This window comes from Somniosus microcephalus, chromosome 12, assembly GCF_052327205.1.
Source record: "Somniosus microcephalus isolate GS21.2 chromosome 12, FLI_Smic_1.0, whole genome shotgun sequence".
NCBI classification, from domain to species: Eukaryota; Metazoa; Chordata; class Chondrichthyes; order Squaliformes; family Somniosidae; genus Somniosus; species Somniosus microcephalus.
In genome coordinates this window covers 98,786,123-98,803,906 of record NC_140998.1, presented here as the reverse complement: position 1 = coordinate 98,803,906, position 17,784 = coordinate 98,786,123, and the positions used below count along the sequence as shown (strand labels likewise).

The 17,784-nt window shown below is 42.8% G+C and overlaps 1 protein-coding gene across 1 annotated transcript; it reads right to left on the bottom strand.

Annotated features, from left to right (window-relative positions):
* Nucleotides 1-1,158: 1,158 nt before the first annotated feature.
* ppp2r3c (protein phosphatase 2, regulatory subunit B'', gamma) lies at nucleotides 1,159-12,289 on the bottom strand. The gene is made up of 10 exons (XM_086003328.1): nucleotides 12,200-12,289; nucleotides 8,784-8,911; nucleotides 7,483-7,587; nucleotides 5,400-5,512; nucleotides 3,876-3,973; nucleotides 3,701-3,771; nucleotides 3,453-3,585; nucleotides 1,820-1,875; nucleotides 1,643-1,718; nucleotides 1,159-1,547 (listed from the first exon to the last, which is right to left on the bottom strand). The coding sequence occupies exons 2-10, from the start codon at nucleotides 8,874-8,876 to the stop codon at nucleotides 1,393-1,395; spliced, it is 900 nt and encodes a 299-aa protein (XP_085859454.1). The 5' UTR covers nucleotides 8,877-8,911; nucleotides 12,200-12,289; the 3' UTR covers nucleotides 1,159-1,392.
* Nucleotides 12,290-17,784: the final 5,495 nt, after the last annotated feature.

The following is a 17,784-nucleotide window of genomic DNA, read 5'->3' as shown; positions in this document are numbered from 1 at the left end:
TCTCTCCTTCCCCCCCTCTCTCTCTCCCCCCTCTCTCTCTCCTTCCCCCCCTCTCTCTCTCTCTCTCCTTCCCCCCCTCTCTCTCTTCCCCCTCTCTCTCTCTCCTTCCCCCCTCTCTCTCTCTCTCTCCTTCCCCCCACTCTCTCTCTCTCCTTCCCCCCTCTCTCTCTCTCTCCTTCCCCCCTCTCTCTCTCTCCTCCTTCCCCCCTCTCTCTCTCTCCTTCCCCCCCCTCTCTCTCTCCTTCCCCCCTCTCTCTCTCCTTCCCCCCTCTCTCTCTCCTTCCCCCCCTCTCTCTCTTTCCCCCCCTCTCTCTCTCCTTCCCCCCCCTCTCTCTCCTTCCCCCCTCTCTCTCCTTCCCCCCTCTCTCTCTCTCCTTCCCCCCCTCTCTCTCCTTCCCCCCTCTCTCTCCTTCCCCCCCCTCTCCCCCCTCTCTCTCTCCTTCCCCCCCCTCTCTCTCCTTCCCCCCCCTCTCTCTCCTTCCCCCCCCTCTCTCCTTCCCCCCCCCTCTCTCTCCTTCCCCCCCTCTCTCTCCTTCCCCCCCTCTCTCTCTCCCCCTCTCTCTCCTTCCCCCCTCTCTCTCCCCTTCCCCCTCTCTCTCCCCTCTCCCTCTCTCTCGCTCCCCTTCCCCCCTCTCTCGCTCCCCTTCCCCCTCTCTCTCGCTCCCCTTCCCCCTCTCTCTCGCTCCCCTTCCCCCTCTCTCTCGCTCCCCTTCCCCCCTCTCTCTCGCTCCCCTTCCCCCTCTCTCTCTCGCTCCCCTTCCCCCTCTCTCTCGCTCCCCTTCCCCCTCTCTCTCGCTCCCCTTCCCCCTCTCTCTCGCTCCCCTTCCCCCTCTCTCTCGCTCCCCTTCCCCCTCTCTCTCGCTCCCCTTCCCCCTCTCTCTCGCTCCCCTTCTCCCTCTCTCTCGCTCCCCTTCCCCCTCTCTCTCGCTCCCCTTCCCCCTCTCTCTCTCTCTCTCTCCTTCCCCCTCTCTCTCTCTCTCCTTCCCTCTCCCTCTCTCTCTCCTTCCCTCTCCCTCCTTCCCTCTCCCTCTCTCTCCTTCCCTCTCCCTCTCCCCTCTCCCTCTCCCTCTCCCTCCTTCCCTCTCCCTCCTTCCCTCTCCATTAACAAAAAACAAAGTTAAAGAACCACCTCCTGGGTGCTTAGGAAGAGTTCTTCAATCCCAACAGTTTTATAAACATGGTAGAGGTTTCTTCATTTCCCTCGGCAACGCCGGGTACTCCAGCTAGTATTCTATGTAGCAGTGAGAAATCATTCAGACATTGTTTACTACAATAAAAACTCTTTCAAAAATAATATTTTGAAATGGATGGAACCAGAAAATTCAGTTTTGGTGAGAGGGGGAAAATTAACATCAACTTTTCTCAACTTTATTAGAGATTGTAGCAGGTGAATTATTTGTAGGGAGTTACCATTTCTCCATCATATGTCAGGCACTCCTGAAAGACCCTATCCAAAAAGACGCCTGTAAGGGTTCCAGTACCATAACGTGATAGTTCTTCTTTGCTGAGCATTCCATTGTGATCTTTATCTAGATTTAAATATTGACCTAAGAGATAAACAAAATAATCAGAATAGAAAAGCATGTGCTATAACAGATATGCACCACAAGCTATAAAAGCCATGCATGCATCCAACACATACCATATACTCTCAGTGCAGAAGGAGCAGAAAACCAGTTTGACTCTTGACTTTCCTTAGACAGTTCCTCATCTCTGAGCTATAAATATACAAAAACACAGGCAAAAATAGTTACAGACACACTTAATTGATATAAATAAGTCACATTTAAAATTCAAACACTCTCAGATGGCCAATTACCTCTAACAAATCATCCAAGAAGCTGCAGGCCAAAATATCTTGGATTTTTATCTTGCCTAGAAGAGTATTAAAAATGAGAACAAAGGTTATTTTGAACAATCGTGTCAGCACACATACAGTAAAGTACTGTCCTGTACTGTAAAGATGAAGGGCATGAATTAGCAGTCATCTCATCTTTGCAACTTGAGTTTAGGTTGATTTTATCCTCCGATGGCTCAGATGATCCTATTTGAAATAAGTTTGGGTAGTCTCAACCCAGTTTCCAGTGGGTGTGGAACCACTGCCCATAATTCAACATAAATTGGCAATGTCAAAAAGGATGACTGGTGAAGGAAGTAGAAATCATCCTGGTGCTGTAAGAATGCTCCTTTAAAACAGAGGCTGTATTGCATTATTGGAACTTTTCTGTGTTTGATGATCACTATACCTGACCTTAAGAGTACTCAATCTTGGCACTGTGTGCCAAAAGTGTTCCAGTCTTGCACCTAAAAAACGCATTTATAAAAAACGATAAGAATAGATTTATATTCTGAATATTGCGACAATACAGTTTTGGAAAATATTGGCCCGGATTTTGCGGGGCCGATGACGGCAGTGCACACCGTCATAAGCCCTCAGAATGGCCCTGCAAGTTCCGGGTTTCCGCATGTGCGAAAATCCGGAACTTGCAATCTGTCAAGTTTCTCCTTGAATGGAAATGGAATCCCCATAAACTTATGAGGAATCCCCCTTTCTAATTGGTTGGCCTGGCCCATGTGATCCCAGGGACGCTTCCGAACAGCCGGCGTCCCTGGGATCCGTGGGCCTTTACACTGGCATATGCCTTCGTATTTTTTTTTCGGGTCAGAGGCGTACTCCAGAGGTACATCTCCAACCGCAAATTTCAGCCTACTACCTTAACAGAAGAGCTATTACTACAGAGTAATAATTTCTGCAAGTAACTAATAGGATTGAGACTAAATTTTAAGATTTGTTTATTTCTCTTAAAAATAAATAATTTGTCCATTATCCACAAATGTGAGGTCACTTTACCAATTGCTTAAAAATAAAAATAAATTGCTGATTTGCACTACTTTAAAATGTAGTTTTTTTCTTAACTTACATGAAGCTCCATTTCCCAATATCAAATAATAACCTCATGAACAACACAAAGTAGTTATTTTCAAAACAAATTATACATTTGGGTAATCAACACACTTTTCAAAACTTCAGGTAACAACTCATTTATGCACAAAACATACTGGATAGAACTTAACAGAATGTTACTTTAGGTAGTTCAGCAGGATAGTTCTGAACTTCCAACCAAAAGCTTCTGCACTTGAATCCCAGTTTCAAGTATGATGTGAACCCATTTGCTCTTAACAGGTAGGCTTCACCATATTGTGCCAGATTTCACTGGATAGTGCATTGCTGTAACAGCACAGAGCCACACATCTCAGCACCAGGAGGAAGAAAACTAACAAGACACACTTTCTTCTCAGCTAATCATAGAGTGGTACTGCCAGTGGCCAAGGAGAGGGCTGCTGTCTAAAGCGAACAGACTGCAATGGACTGCCTAAAAGAACAAAATGTTTTGATAGCTAAAAGAGTATTAAATGCTACTGATAATGTTAGTGAGGAAATAACAACTTGCCTGTTCGGAGTGGGTCAAGGAAGAAGAAAAATTTTCTAACAGCAGTGCACACATAGAATGAATAGAAGGACTTTTCTAAGCCATCAAGCTGTGGTAAAGTGGGAATCAACTCCAAAATGTAATTCTCCAAATCCTGTTGGTGTAATTTGTGTGGCATTAACATACCATAGAATGCAGCACATAGCATGAAATGAGATTGAAGTGTAAAAAAAAACCTGTCAGATCTGAACATAAGATAGGATACTCACAGATTCACGAAGATATCCTTGACCTGCTACATCATACAAACTGAGACCAATCCTTGTCTGATGTAGCCAAACTAAAATGTAAATAGATTTAGTATGCACGGGTTATAAATAAACGAAGGTTCTATTAAAAAAATTACAAATTTATCTAATAGTTTGCATTACAAGACTCTACTACCTTTCCGCATGACATAGTTGAAGAACTGCATTATGGAGATCCTTCCATAAGGGTCATTGTGCAAGAGTTTCGCAAAGATCTTAGCTGCAAAGAACTGCCTTTTGGATAACATTAAAATGCAATTAGCTATAGCAGAAAGATCATTTAAAAATGCTCATTAAAGTAGCATTAAAAAGGAACACCACAAAATCAACATTTAAAGTATTGTTTTTAGTGAAATACATGATTGCCAGAAAAAACAAGGAATAGACTTGAGTGTTTCTACCTTCCCTTGCTTACTGCTGTAACCTGGCGCAGAGATTGTTATTTTTAGCCTGACATCACAGTGCCGGTAGGCAGTTTGGGGAATTACTTGAGCAATCCCATTCAGCACAAGTATATTCATTACAATGGCAAATGGAGCAAAAACATTATTGCTATTTTCAGGTTGGTGAAGGGAACAAAATAAGATCTTGCATTTTAGTAACATGATGAAATCACATAATTCCCCAGACAAATCACATTGGAAATTTTGAACTACTGAATACATTAAGCAAGATACCACTGTTTTGAGGGCTTTCTGTTGTACAGATGTAGTTACTGGCCCGGATTTTCCAGGGCCTATGATCACGTACGCTGTAAGTGCCCCGCAAGTTCCGGGTGTCCACATGCGTTGTGCCTGCGTGAAAACCCAGAACTTGCGAGCTGTCAAGTTTCAGCTTGACAGATCATGCGCAGGAAATGGACATTCGCTGGCAGAGAGTTGGGCTATTTGCCCAGCGAATGCCCACGAAACTGGTAAAAGCAGTTGCAGGGCCTTCTTTTACCAGCGTAATGGTTTAAATAAATATTAAAATAAATTTTTAAAAATCATTTAAACATTCAAAAATGTGCTGTGAGGAGGATGCAGAGAAACTCCAGTACGATTTAATGCCCCTTTAAAAATGTTATAATTTATTTTTCAAATTTTTTTTTTCGTGTTTTAAATGTTTAATTAAATTGTATTTTAACTAATTTTAAACATGTGGTGATTTATTTTTATTTAAGTTGTGTGAAAGTGTGTTTTTTATGTTATTCCCATTATGCTTATGGGGATTCTGTATGTAAATGGAATCCCCATAAGCATAATGGGAATCCCCCTTTTTGATTGGTTGGACTGGCCCACGTGATCCCAGGGATGTTTGCGAACCGCATGCACTCCTGGGATACGTGGGCCTTTACTCAGGGGTATGCCTGCAGGCCTAGGAGTGCAAGAGTCCTAAGATACGGAGGCACCAGGGAAGCCTCCAACCGCAATTTCAGGTCCACTGTTTAGCCAATTTTACATAGTCAACTCAAGTATCTTCTTGATTCAGTTTAAGCCAAGACAAGTTTGAGAACAGATCTATATTGTTTGATTTTAAAAAATGCACACCAGAATAGTTTTCATTGTACAATTCATTACATACATTCAGACTGTTAAGTCCAGTGCAAGAAAATGGTATTAATAGTACCTGGAGTTTCTCTTTAATCTCACCTTAAAAGATGCTTACAAATGGCACTTACTTGCATTTCTGCCCTGCTTTTTCTTTGACCTCCAGAAAATTTTCATAATTTATCATTGCTTCCTCTCCTATCAAAGGAGGGGTTTGATGTTTGTCTAGCAGAAACCACAAATTCTATAAAACAAAATCAAAAAGGAATATTACGCATACACATCCACACACCCACCTTAACTACTCAAGACTCAAAGCACCCAGAACATAAGGCTGAGAGTTTAAGGCACATTTGTTGACTTGCCAATTTCAAAACTATTGCTAAAGTAATTTTGACATGCAACAGTACCGCCACAAACTACTGCAACCATAAAATATTTTGCATGTCTGATTTAATTAGTGTCAGCAATCTAAATTATAGATTCTCTTACATCTGTTGTGTCCAAACTATGACTCACAAATCAAATGCTTCAGCAATTCACCCTGACTGCTGTGACCTTGCAGTATCTGGTCCAAATTGCTTTGGCCCCTACCTGTGTTCTGTGGCTCAAAGAGTAACTCCTGGTATCTGTGGGGAAAAAAATTGGGGGGAAAAAAAGCACAGCAAAGTAGACAATGATTCCAGCCCCGATACAGTAATCACAGACGCAACAGCAAATTAAAATGAAAAGTAATTCAAACTTGCACCTCATAAGCTCATGTTTGAGTTGGTTGATGAATCTGGAGGGGAGGGATGGTGTGGACGGAGGATGGCATTCCTGGTTCTTATTTGTTCTGCTCCCTATACGCTAATTGGCTGGCTGTAAATTGGATTAACTTTCAATTACAGTTTGCCCGTGTCTCGAAATGCGATAGCAGAGGTGGAGTTGTTCAGTGTGTTACTCTGCTTTTTTTTTTGGTAAATATATATTAAATAAACAAAACATTTTTTGACATTGCTTTTTGTAAGCTCAAGGGTGTTATGAATACTAAGATTTCATCTCATTATTAGTGTCAAAAATGGCAGGTTTGTGTTTTTCTTAAAAGAAAGACTTGCATTTATATCGCGCCTTTCATGACCACCAGACGTCTCAAAGCACTTTTACAGCCAATGAAGTACTTTTTTGAAGTGGAGTCACTGTTGTAATGTGGGAAACGTGGCAGCCAATTTGCACACAGCAAGCTCCTACATAATGATAAAATGTGATAATGACCTGATAATCTGTTTTGGTGATGTTGGTTGAGGGATAAATATTGGCCAGGACACTGGGAATAACTCCCCTGCTCTTCTTCGAAATAGTGCCATGGGATCTTTTACATCTGAGAGCGCAGACGGGGCCTCGGTTTAATGTCTCATCCAAAAGACGGCACCTCCGACAGTGCAGCACTCCCTCAGCACTGCACTGTAGTGTCAGCCTAGCTTTATGTGCTCAAGTCCGTGGGGTGGGACTTGAACTTGACTCAGAGGCGAGTGTGCTACCCACTGAGCCACAGCTGCCACGGGGGGTTCTAATAGTATATTACCAATGTTGTAGCATCAGAAAAATCTCTACTTTTATAATGACTCTATTTTTCTTTCAAAATTTATTTTATCTCCCATCCTGACTGAGCAACAGGATGCAGCTACAAGCATATCCATGGTTTGTAATAGAAACATATACAAAGGTTTCTCTTTTCTCCCAAATCCCCATCCATCTACAGGCATAACTGCTGAAATTTAAGTTCTCAGGAAGAAAGTGCAAGGTGATATTTAAAACCCTTTTATGCTAGGTACTAACCCCACCTTTAAAAAATAGAAATCTAGATTTATTAATACAGCTATCAAAACTTTTATGTGCATTTAATTGCAATCTAATTTGCATTCCATTTTTCAGACACACCCTCAGGTGACATTGCTCACCCAATGCACAGCAAGTAAAGCAACTGCACCCTGTTACTGGCTTCCACCCATTTGCCCTCCTTTCTTGCTGGTAAAATACATAATCACTACTAAGTATGCAAATGGAACAGAAGATATCAGATATTTATCACATATTGTGGGCACAAACCTCTCTGTTTTTCATTCTGTGGCAATGTGCATTAGCATACCATGATACTGCAACACCAAACTGAGATAAGATTTTTGATCATTTTCAATGATAGCCTTGCTACATAAAAATATGGGTTTTTCATACCTGTAGTTCTTCATTATCCAACAATTCTCTACTCTTCCTTTGAAGAAACACCGCCCTGGATTCTTCTCTTAATTTCTGTAATAAAATTTCATCTTCTGCTGGAAGCTAATATAGCATTGGAAGAAAGTTTAGCAATTTTGTTCGTTTAAAAATATATAAGAAAATATAAAATATACCCAGGTTGCAACTACACATCATTTAATTATGATTTTTTACTCTACAGAGAAACAAGCATATAAAATTCCAAATGCAGAGCAAATACTAACTAAATTACCAAATCTGATGCATTCTAAAGCAAAATTTTGCTGGAGATGGTCACTTCAGAGTTGCTGAAGTTTAAGCAGCCTGGGAATCCCAAAATCTACTTCTGAGCTCACTGTGCATTTAAAGCAACAGAGAAAATGTTAGAGTGTTGACTTTTACTTCACACTAGTGTCCTAATTCACCTATATGAATCAGTTTTAAGTTTAAGCTTTGCTGTATAAACTGGAGAGAATCTAGATTCAAAATGAAGTTGAACAATGTTAAATCTTTTCTATAGCGTATGCCAGCCATATTTATATAAAGCCAATTTCTTCTAACAATATTATATTTAACCACTTCAAATTCACAATGAAGAGGAGATTGGAGACGCCATTTTAGAAACCAAGGTCTCCCTAAAAGACTCCATCTGCAAATGCATCAATGTACTACTGAGCCATGAAGATCAAGAAGATCTGAGGTTTGATCCCCAGTCTGTGAAGAGTTAGTTCATCTCAGTGGGACGCAGTAATTGTTTGTGTCTCCAGGTTAGGGGAAGAAGTAAACAAGTCTGCCAGGATTCCTTCTCCTGACTGTTGTGCAGTGACTCCTGCTGGAAAACATACAGGTGTAGCATTGGGTGAGGACAGGAACAGACTCAACTGTGATATCCTCCAGGGTCAGGTAGCCTGTCAACACTCACTGTCCAGGTCAGACATCAAGAATGACCAGTTGTATAGGGCATGGGCGGGGGAGCCTGCTGGCACCCTTGGGACTTTACCCTCAACAGAATCACACCTTTGGGAAACAAAGGGGGGAGGGGGGGGCGGAATTAAAGTTTTATGGGGGAAATTTAAAAAAAATAAACAGTCAAAATAAAAGGTACTTTAATTACAGTAGAACATTAAAAGTTAAATTTCATGCAAAAGCATGAATTAAATTTAAGTTATTTTTTAAGATTATCAGACATTTTAGGAATTAGATTGCAATTCTATAGCTTTTATACAGTGGAAGAAACAGTGTGATTATTTGTTTGTGAGTTGAAAACAGAAGGTGCCTACCCTATAATAGAATCTTGGGATGCTGCTGTAAGATAGATTGTTCTTTTTCCTGCCTCCTCTCCATTCAATGTAGTATTTGGTGAACAGATCCATCTCATTATCCTTCAGTTCTTGGTCTGTTTTTTTAGCTGTTTTATTTGAAAACAAATAGGACCGTTAAAATTTCTTCAGGAAGGATTTTGTGACCAACTTCAACAAATTTTGCTTTACTCGTATTATTCATTATCCAACAGTTATTTATCATTTAGATATTATATCAGGAGACAAACATTTGTTGTTATCTTTCTTCTACAAAACACATAAAAAGCATTTGGATAATTTTATTATTCTAGACAACCTAACATGAATCCGGAGATACCAAGCTAAATGGTTTGTTTAACCAAGTAACCACAATATAAATATTGAAATGTGATCAACAAATCTGAAATAACATTACTTGCATTTATATAGTACCTTTAACATAGAAAGATGTCTCAAGGGACTTCACAGAGGCACAAGAAATGAAATAAATGGCGAGCTGAAGGAGAGATTAACAGAGGTAATCAAAACCTTGGTCAAAGATGTGAGTTATAACCAGGGTCTTAAAAGGAGGAGCAAATGAATACCAGAGAGTAGGCCATAGACAGCCAAAGGCACGGTTACCGATGGTGGAGTAAAAAGGAGGGAGATGAACAAGAGATTGAAGTCAGAGGAACAAAGTTTAGGTGGGCTTATAGCAGAAAGAGATTACAGAGATAGGGAGAGGTGAGGTCATGGAGGGACTCGAACACAAGGATGAGAATTTTAAATCTGAGGCATTAAGGAATTGGGAGTCAGTGTAGATCAGTGAAGATAGGGTGATGGGCAAACAGGCCTTGGTTCAGGATAGGATCCAGGCAGCAGAGTTTTGGATGAATTGAATTTATGGAGGGTGAAGGATGAGGCGCTGATCAGAAGACCTTTGGAGCTAATGGGTCTGGAGGCGACACAAGTATGGAGCGAGGTAGGATCAGAGGCAGGTGATATTACGGAGGTGGAAGTAGCTGATCTTTGTGATGGTGAATATATGGGTCAGAAGCTCAGTTCAGGGTTGAATAGGACACCAAGGTTACAAACAGTTTATTTTAGCTTGAGACATTGGCTGGGGAGGGGGTGAAGTTGGTGGTGAGGATAAGGAGTTTGTGATGGGGCTGAAGTCAATACCTTCAGGGAGTTATTTTGGTGAAAGGGTGAAAACAGGCACCAAATGGGTGATGTGCTAATAAAACTCACCTGTTTGAAAGTCTGGTTTTAGCATGCAATTTTGATTGTTATTGCAGATTACCATAATTTGAACTTGCCTGGAGATGTTAAAACAGACACCTGCAGGTTTAGCACTCAAGCACTGATTAGAAGCTATTTTGGTGGAGCAGTATATGTGGGCTCCTCACACCCACTTCCACTGAAGGTGTGGAATGTGCTGGCTGACACACAGCAGCAGGTTTCAGGATGGCTCAGGGACCAAATGAGAGGGCGCACAGGTTCTCAGACGCGGCACTAGAGGTCCCGGTGGAGGAGGTCCAGAGGAGGAGGGATGTCTTGTACCCACAGTGGGAAAGGAGTCCATCTCACCCTCCTGTCCCTCTCTCCTGTAGCAGCTGGTGCTGCTCTGCCTGGCCTCATGTCCTCCTCCCATTCCTCCTGCAGACCAAGGGGGACCCCTAGCAAGAAGCCGATGACCAAGCACTCCAAATATTGATTGCATGGTGGTGAAGTTTTGACCAAGTGTCCCAGAAAGTCTCCCGATGTGTTTCAAAAGTCCTCTTCAAACCTCCAGCAGCAAGTGAACAGTAAAAGGTGATGTACCTTTAAGTAGCGCTCAAAATCCTCAACAACGACTTTTTTACTCTCAATCAGCTGGTCGCTTTTAGGAGAGGGTGTTAGGTCAAGCGCTATCCACCAAAAGGCTGTGCAGCCTCCTCCATGAGCCCAAGCAAGCAATTTAAGTGGAAATCAGCCCCTTAACAATCCTCCGGGCAGCCTTTCATAGCGCAAGCTTCAACTCCTTCACCAAGATGGCGTCTTGCGCAAAACGTGGGCTAAACCAGCATTTCAGCTTAAGAACCCCATCTTGGCCACCTCGGAGGCTCTTTAGCGCCTAAAGTATCTGGGGAAAATCGCCCTCTCAGTCTTCTCAATGTTTAGCTGGAGGAAGTTATGGCTCATTCAGAACTGCTTGTCAGACAAGCAGACCAATAGCACAGAGGCAGTGCAGGGGACGAGAGAGGTGGTGGAGAGATAGAGCTGGGTATCATTAGTGTACATGTGGAAGCTATCTAGTGTTCTTTCTAAGCTGCGCGCGTGCGCGGCCAAGTAGTAATCTACAAGGTCCCACGCAAGCTTTTACATTGGAAATACCGCGCATGCGCAGAAATTTAAAGGGATCGCGCACTGAAAGAAACAGGTCATGCAGAACATAGTGCCGAACACAGGGAACATTGAAGCTGACCCCATGTCTACAGGTGATGTTGCCAAGGAGCAGCATATAGGCAAGGGAAACACGGGACGCCCAAAGGTGATGGTGTGAGGGTGGGAAGAGAAGCCATTGGTAGTGATGCCTATACTTCCTCGTACTTTATTCCCTCAAGTTCCGGGATCAACTGTGTAGCCCTTCTTTGTACCCCCTCCAATAACTATATATCCAGTTTGAAATAGCGAGACCAAAACTATATGCAGTAACCTCCAATAACTGTATATCCATTTTGAAATAGCAAGACTAAAACTGTATGCAGTACTCTAGATGTGGTCTCACCAGGACCAAATACAGTTTTAAAATGGCCTCTCCGGATTTATAGGTTATACCCATTGCTATGCAAATAGGGAGTTTCAGTCACAATTCTGTTGATCTATAATATATTCAAATTCTTGACTGGTGATGCTGTAAGGCCCCAGTACATTGAAAACAGTGATGTCTGTTATTCATGCTTACTCCATAGGTGGCACTGCAACCTTTAAAGAAAAATAATGTCTATTATTCTTATTTATACTCCAAAGGAGGCACTGTTAACTTTGTTCAACCTAAAACGGTGAAAGGACATATAACTTCCTCCAAATATGTGAGCAAGGTCATGGGAGATTCCCTAGTATCTTCATCTGGGAAACTGGCAGTCACGTCAAATTTTGGTTATTACAAGAAGGCATGGGAAGGAACTACTGTACTTCCTTTATGTGTGGTTAGAAATCGCCTTCCACAGATGATGTACAGGAAACTTTCTGGTATCTGGCACGGACGGGACCGACGTGTTGCCGGTTCATCAACAATTCCGGATAACCGAACGCTATAGTAAAAGATACGGAGCTCAGCGCTCCGTATAAAGCAACAAACCCTACAGCTTCAGCTACACCCTTGCACAGCAACAAATCAATTAAAAAAAGTAACTAAAAGTAAAAAAAGTTACCTGAACCGACTCCTGAATTTTGCCGGTAGATAGAGCGTTCCGCTTATTTAGGGGCCGGTTAATCGGAAGTTTCCTGTATCTATAGGTTGTGGCAGTGAGACAAAGTGGCTTTTAACGTGTTTATATATTTTAATTGCCAAGATCTCCATTGAAGCTCTGAAGAAAGCTTAGAACAAGTTTACAAGGATGTTACCAGAATTGAAAGGATGCAACTATCAGGAAAGATTGAACCGGCTGGCTAAGAGGAAAACTGACAGAGGCCTTTAAAATTATGAAGAGGTTTGACAGGGCAGATGTGGAGAAACTGTTCCCATTTGTGGGTGAGCCCAGAACAATGGGGCCTAAATATAAAATAGCCATTAATAGATGAAATAAAGAATTTAGGAGGAATTTCTTTACACAGAGAGTGGTGACTGTGTGGAACTCGCTGGCCCATGAAGCGGTTGAAGCAGAGAGCATTGATGCATTTAAGAGGAGGCTTGATGTATAAATGAGGAAAAAGGGAATGGAGTGATACGGGGGCAGGATAGAACGAGGTAATTAGAGTGGGAGGAGGCTTGTGTGGAGTATAAACACTGACATAGACCAGTTGGGCCAAATGCCCTGTAATATTTGTGTTGATCTGTCCCGAAGACGCTGATTTTGTTCTAAAAGTTGACTAGTAAGACAGTTATTCTATGGATAAGGGAAAGTCTTGCTAGAAACAGATTTTTTTGACCCAAGAAAGAACCAAGTTACAGTATTCAGTTTGAATCTGTTCACTCATCAGGAGAGGTGGCTGATGAAATTATAAAATATATAAATGTTAGTTTCCTTTGTTCCTAGTCAAACTTCAAAGGACACAGAAGTACATCTCAGGGAGCATATACCCACTTTACCAGTTCTTCTGAGGCCAGCAAGAAAGTATAAGGCCTTGAGGAATATTAGGCACTGACCTCTACGTAATGTTATTTTTGAGGGGCCCTATCTCAAGTCTAGTTTTCTAAGTATTAGTGCAGGATCATGTTTGTTCATATTTTCTACACAACAGCTTGCATTTATATAGTGCCTTTAATGTAAACATCCCAAAGCGCTTCACAGAAGCATTATCAAACAACATTTGACACTGAGCCACGTAAGGAGATATGAGGACAGGTGACCAAAAGCTTGGTCAAAGAGGTAAGTTTTAAAGAGTGCCTTAAAGGAGGAGAGAGGTAGAGATAATGAGAGCTTAAGGGAGGGAATTCCCAGGGCCAGATGGTTTCCATCCCAGGGTCTTAAAGGAAGTAGGTGAGCACATTGCAGATGCCCTAACTATAATCTTCCAAAGTTCTCCAGATTCAGGAACTGTCCCTTTAGATTGGAAAATTGCTAATGTCACTCCGCTTTTTAAGAATGGCGAGAGGGAAACCAGGGAATTATAGACCAGTTAGCCTAACATCTGTTGTTGGGAAATTGCTAGAGTCGATAATTAAGGATAGGGTGGCTGAAAACCTCAAAAATTTTCAGCTGATCAGAGCGAGCCAGCATGGATTTGTATAAAAGGTAGGTCATGCCTGACAAACCTGATTGAATTTTTTGAAGAGGTGACTAAAGTAGTGGACGGGGAAATGTTGATGGATGTTATTTATATGGACTTCCAGAAGGCATTTGATAAAGTCCCACATAAGAGACTGTTATCTAAGGTGGAAGCCCACAGAATTGAGGGCAAATTATTGACCTGGTTAGGAAATAGTCTGAGCGGCAGGAGACATAGAGTAGGGATAATGGGTAGGCACTCAAATTGGCAGGATGTGACTAATGGTGTCACACATGGATGTGTGTTGGGACCTCAACTATTCACAGTATTTATTAACGACTTAGATGATAGCATAGAGTCATATATCCAAATTTGCCAATGGCACAAAAATAGACAGCATTGTAGGAAGTGTAGATGAAAACATAAAATTACAAAGGGATATTGATTGATTAAGTGAATGGCAAAACTGTGGTAAATGGATTTCAATGTAAGCAAATGTGAGGTCATCCACTTTGGACCAAAAAGGGATAGAACAGGGTACTTTCTAAAATGGTGAAAAGCTAAAAACAGTGGATGTCCAAAGAGACTTGGGGGTCCAGGTACATAGATCATTAAAATGTCATGAACAAGTACAGAAATAATCAAAAAGGCTAATGGAATGCTGGCCTTTATATCTAGAGGACAAGAGTACAAGGGGGTAGAAGTTATGCTGCAGCTGTACAAAACCCTGGTTAGACCACACCTGGAGCACTGTGAGCAGTTCTGGGCACCAGACCTTAGGAAGGATATATTGGCCTTGGAGGGAGTGCAGTGTAGGTTTACCAGAATGATACCCAGACTTCAAGGGTTAATTTACGAGATGAAATTACACAAATAGGGTTGTAATCCTTAGAATTTAGAAGGTTAAGGGTGATCTGATCGAAGTTTTCACGATATTAAGGGGAACAGATTGGGTAGAGAGAGAGAAACTATTTCCACTAGTTGGGGATTCTAGGACTAGGGGGCATAGTCTAAAAATTAGAGCCAAACCTTTCAGGAGTGAAATTAGGGAACACTTCTACACACAAAGGTTAGTAGAAGTTTGGAACTCTGTTCACAAAAGGCAATTGATGTTAGATCAATTGTTCATTTAAGTCGGAGATTGATAGCTTTTTGTTAACCAAAGGTATTAAGAGATATGGGCCAAAGGCGGGTATATAGAGTTAGATCGCAGATCAACCATGATCTCATTGAATGGCGGAACAGGCTCAAGATGCTGAACGGCCTACTCCTGTTCCTATGTTCCAGTGTGGGGAGCTGCAGACTCACTGTGTGGAGTGGTGTGGTGCAAATATTCCCTTTTTTTGACGGAAATACATTTCAAAGCTTGATTCTCATCCTGGTAGGTGGCGGGGGGTTGGGGTAGGGAATGCTCCAACTGCTTGCCACTCTTCCAAGACCATGGCACAGGATCATGCGGTCACTGGTTCGCTTGAAGCTTTTCATGGAGCATTGCTGGATACATCATGTATTATCAAAAATGAAAGTCGAATCCTAATTTAACTACGCACAGACAAGAGAAGCAGTTTGACCCAGGATCATATTTTTAAAAATTTTGAGGATGTAACTGGTAAAATAGATAAGGGAGAACCAGTGGACGTGGTGTACTTGGACTTTCAAAAGGCTTTCGATAAGGTCCCGCATAAGAGATTAGCGTGTAAAGTTAAGGCACATGGGATTGGGGGCAAGGTATTGACTTGAATAGGGAACTGGTTGGTAGACAGAAAGCAAAGAGTTGGAATAAACGGGTCTTTTACCGAGTAGCAGGCAGTGACTAGTGGGTACCACAGGGATCGGTCCTTGGACCCCAGCTATTCACAATATATATTAATGATCTAGACGAGGGAACTAGATGGTAATATCTCAAGTTTGCAGACGACACAAAGCTGGGTGGGCGTGTGTGCTGTGGGAGGATGCCGAGAAACTCCAGTATGATTTGGACAGGTTGGGTGATTGCAGATGCAATATAACGTGGATAAATGCGAGGTTATCCACTTTGGTGTCAAAAACAGGAAGGCAGATTATTATCTGAATGGCAATAGATTGGGAGAAAGGGAAGTGCAACAAGACCTGGGTGTCCTTGTGCACCAGTCGCTGAAGGTAAGCATGCAGGTGCAGCAGGCGGTTAAGAAGGAAAATGGTATGTTGGCCTCATAGCGAGAGGGTTTGAATACAGGAACAAGGATGTCTTGCTGCAGTTGTACAGGGCCTTGGTGAGACACACCTTGAGTATTGTGTGCAGTTTGGTCGCCTTATCTGAGGAAGGATGTTCTTGCCATGGAGGGAGTGCAGCGAAGATTCACCAGACTGATACCTGGGATGGCAGGAATAACGTATGAGGAGAGATTGGGTCGATTGGGCTTATACTCGCTGGAGTTTAGAGAATGAGAGGGGATCTCATTGAAACGTAAAATTCTAACAAGACTAGACAGACTAGATGCAGGATGTTCTCGATGGTCGGGGAGTCCAGAACCAGGGGTCACAGGTCTAAGGATAAGGGTAAGCCATTTAGGACAGAGATGAGGAGAATTTCTTCACCCAGAGAGTGGTGAACCTGTGGAATTCTCTACCACAGAGGGCGGTGGAGGCCAATTCATTAAATATATTCAAGAAGGAGTTGGATATATTTCTTAAGGCTAAAGGGATCAAGGGATATGGGGAGAAAGCAGGGACACGGTACTGAACTTGGATGATCAGCCATGATCTCATTAAAATGGTGGAGCAGGCTCGAGGGGCCGAATGGCCTACTCCTGCTCCTATCTTCTATGATTCTATGTAATCTATTGAAATATGCAGCAACTACAGCAGTTCCATAACACAGCTGCCTGTAACTCAGTGGATTACAAATCAGACAGTAATAGTGTCAGGTGCAGAAGTCCTGGGTAAAACTCGCCTCCTGCTTCGTTATTTACATAATAACAACAGAAAACGCTGGAAAAATTCAGCAGGCCAGGCAGCATCCATGGAGAGAGAAACAGAGTTAACCTTTCAGGTCGAAGACCTTTCATCAGAACTGGAAAAAAAGCAGGAAATGGAAAGCAAGTTTAGGGGGAGGGGATGAAAGAACAAAAAGGGGGAAGGTCAGTGATAGGATAGAAAGCAGGAGAGATTAAAAGACATTGAAAGACATTAAGAGGTATTCAAGGCAAGGAGGTGGTAATGGGACAGGTTAAGGAACAAAGGATAGCTCTAGATGAAGTGTGAATTGCGCTGGCAGAATGAAAGACAGCTGCCATGTGGGAGGGAAGAAAAAAAAGGACCAAACAAAAAGTGTGGGATAAAAAAAATATATATAATATATATATATATATATATAAATAAAGCGGCTCTTCTGTCTGTCCCGATGTCTGTCCGTTCTCTATACGTTTGAAAGTTACAGAGGCGTACCGACGCGCGCGTCGCCTCAAAAGAAAGCTTGCGATTCCGGGACCGGTCATAGGCGTATTTACGTTTCGGCCGGACAAAACCGCGCCCGCGGTATCCGAAAAATGTTCAGCCTTCCGCTCATTAGCGACCGTGTGACGTCGAGGTCGACCAATCGGACGACGGGTTCCTTCCTACAGTTGAGTGTCGAGTGACTCGACGATTGACCAATCCTACGCTTCGGTGACCTGACGGTCGACCAATCGGTGCGTGTGTGGGGCGGGCCTTATCCTTCTGAACGGAGGTGAGTGGCCACCATCTTGATTTTTCACAATTTTTTCCCCCACACTTTCAGTGTGTTAGGGAAGTAAGGTAAATATTTTAATGATGTGTTAGGGAATTAAATAACAAGTTAATAGGGGGGGGGGGGGAGAGAGAGCCTCGGGAAATCGCGGCGGGGGGGGGGGAAGCCTCGGGAAATCGCGGGGGGGAGGAGAGCCTCGGGAAATCGTGGGGGGGGGGGGGGGGAAGAGCTGATGAGTTTAAAAAAAACCAAGAGGCCGCCAGTTGCGCAGCCGCCTTGACAACGGCACGCATTCGCACGGCCCCCGTTACCCCGGCAACGGGGCACGCCGGCGGTCTTGCCTGCTCCCCGCGGGCCGCCTCGCGCCGCCCGCGCATGCGC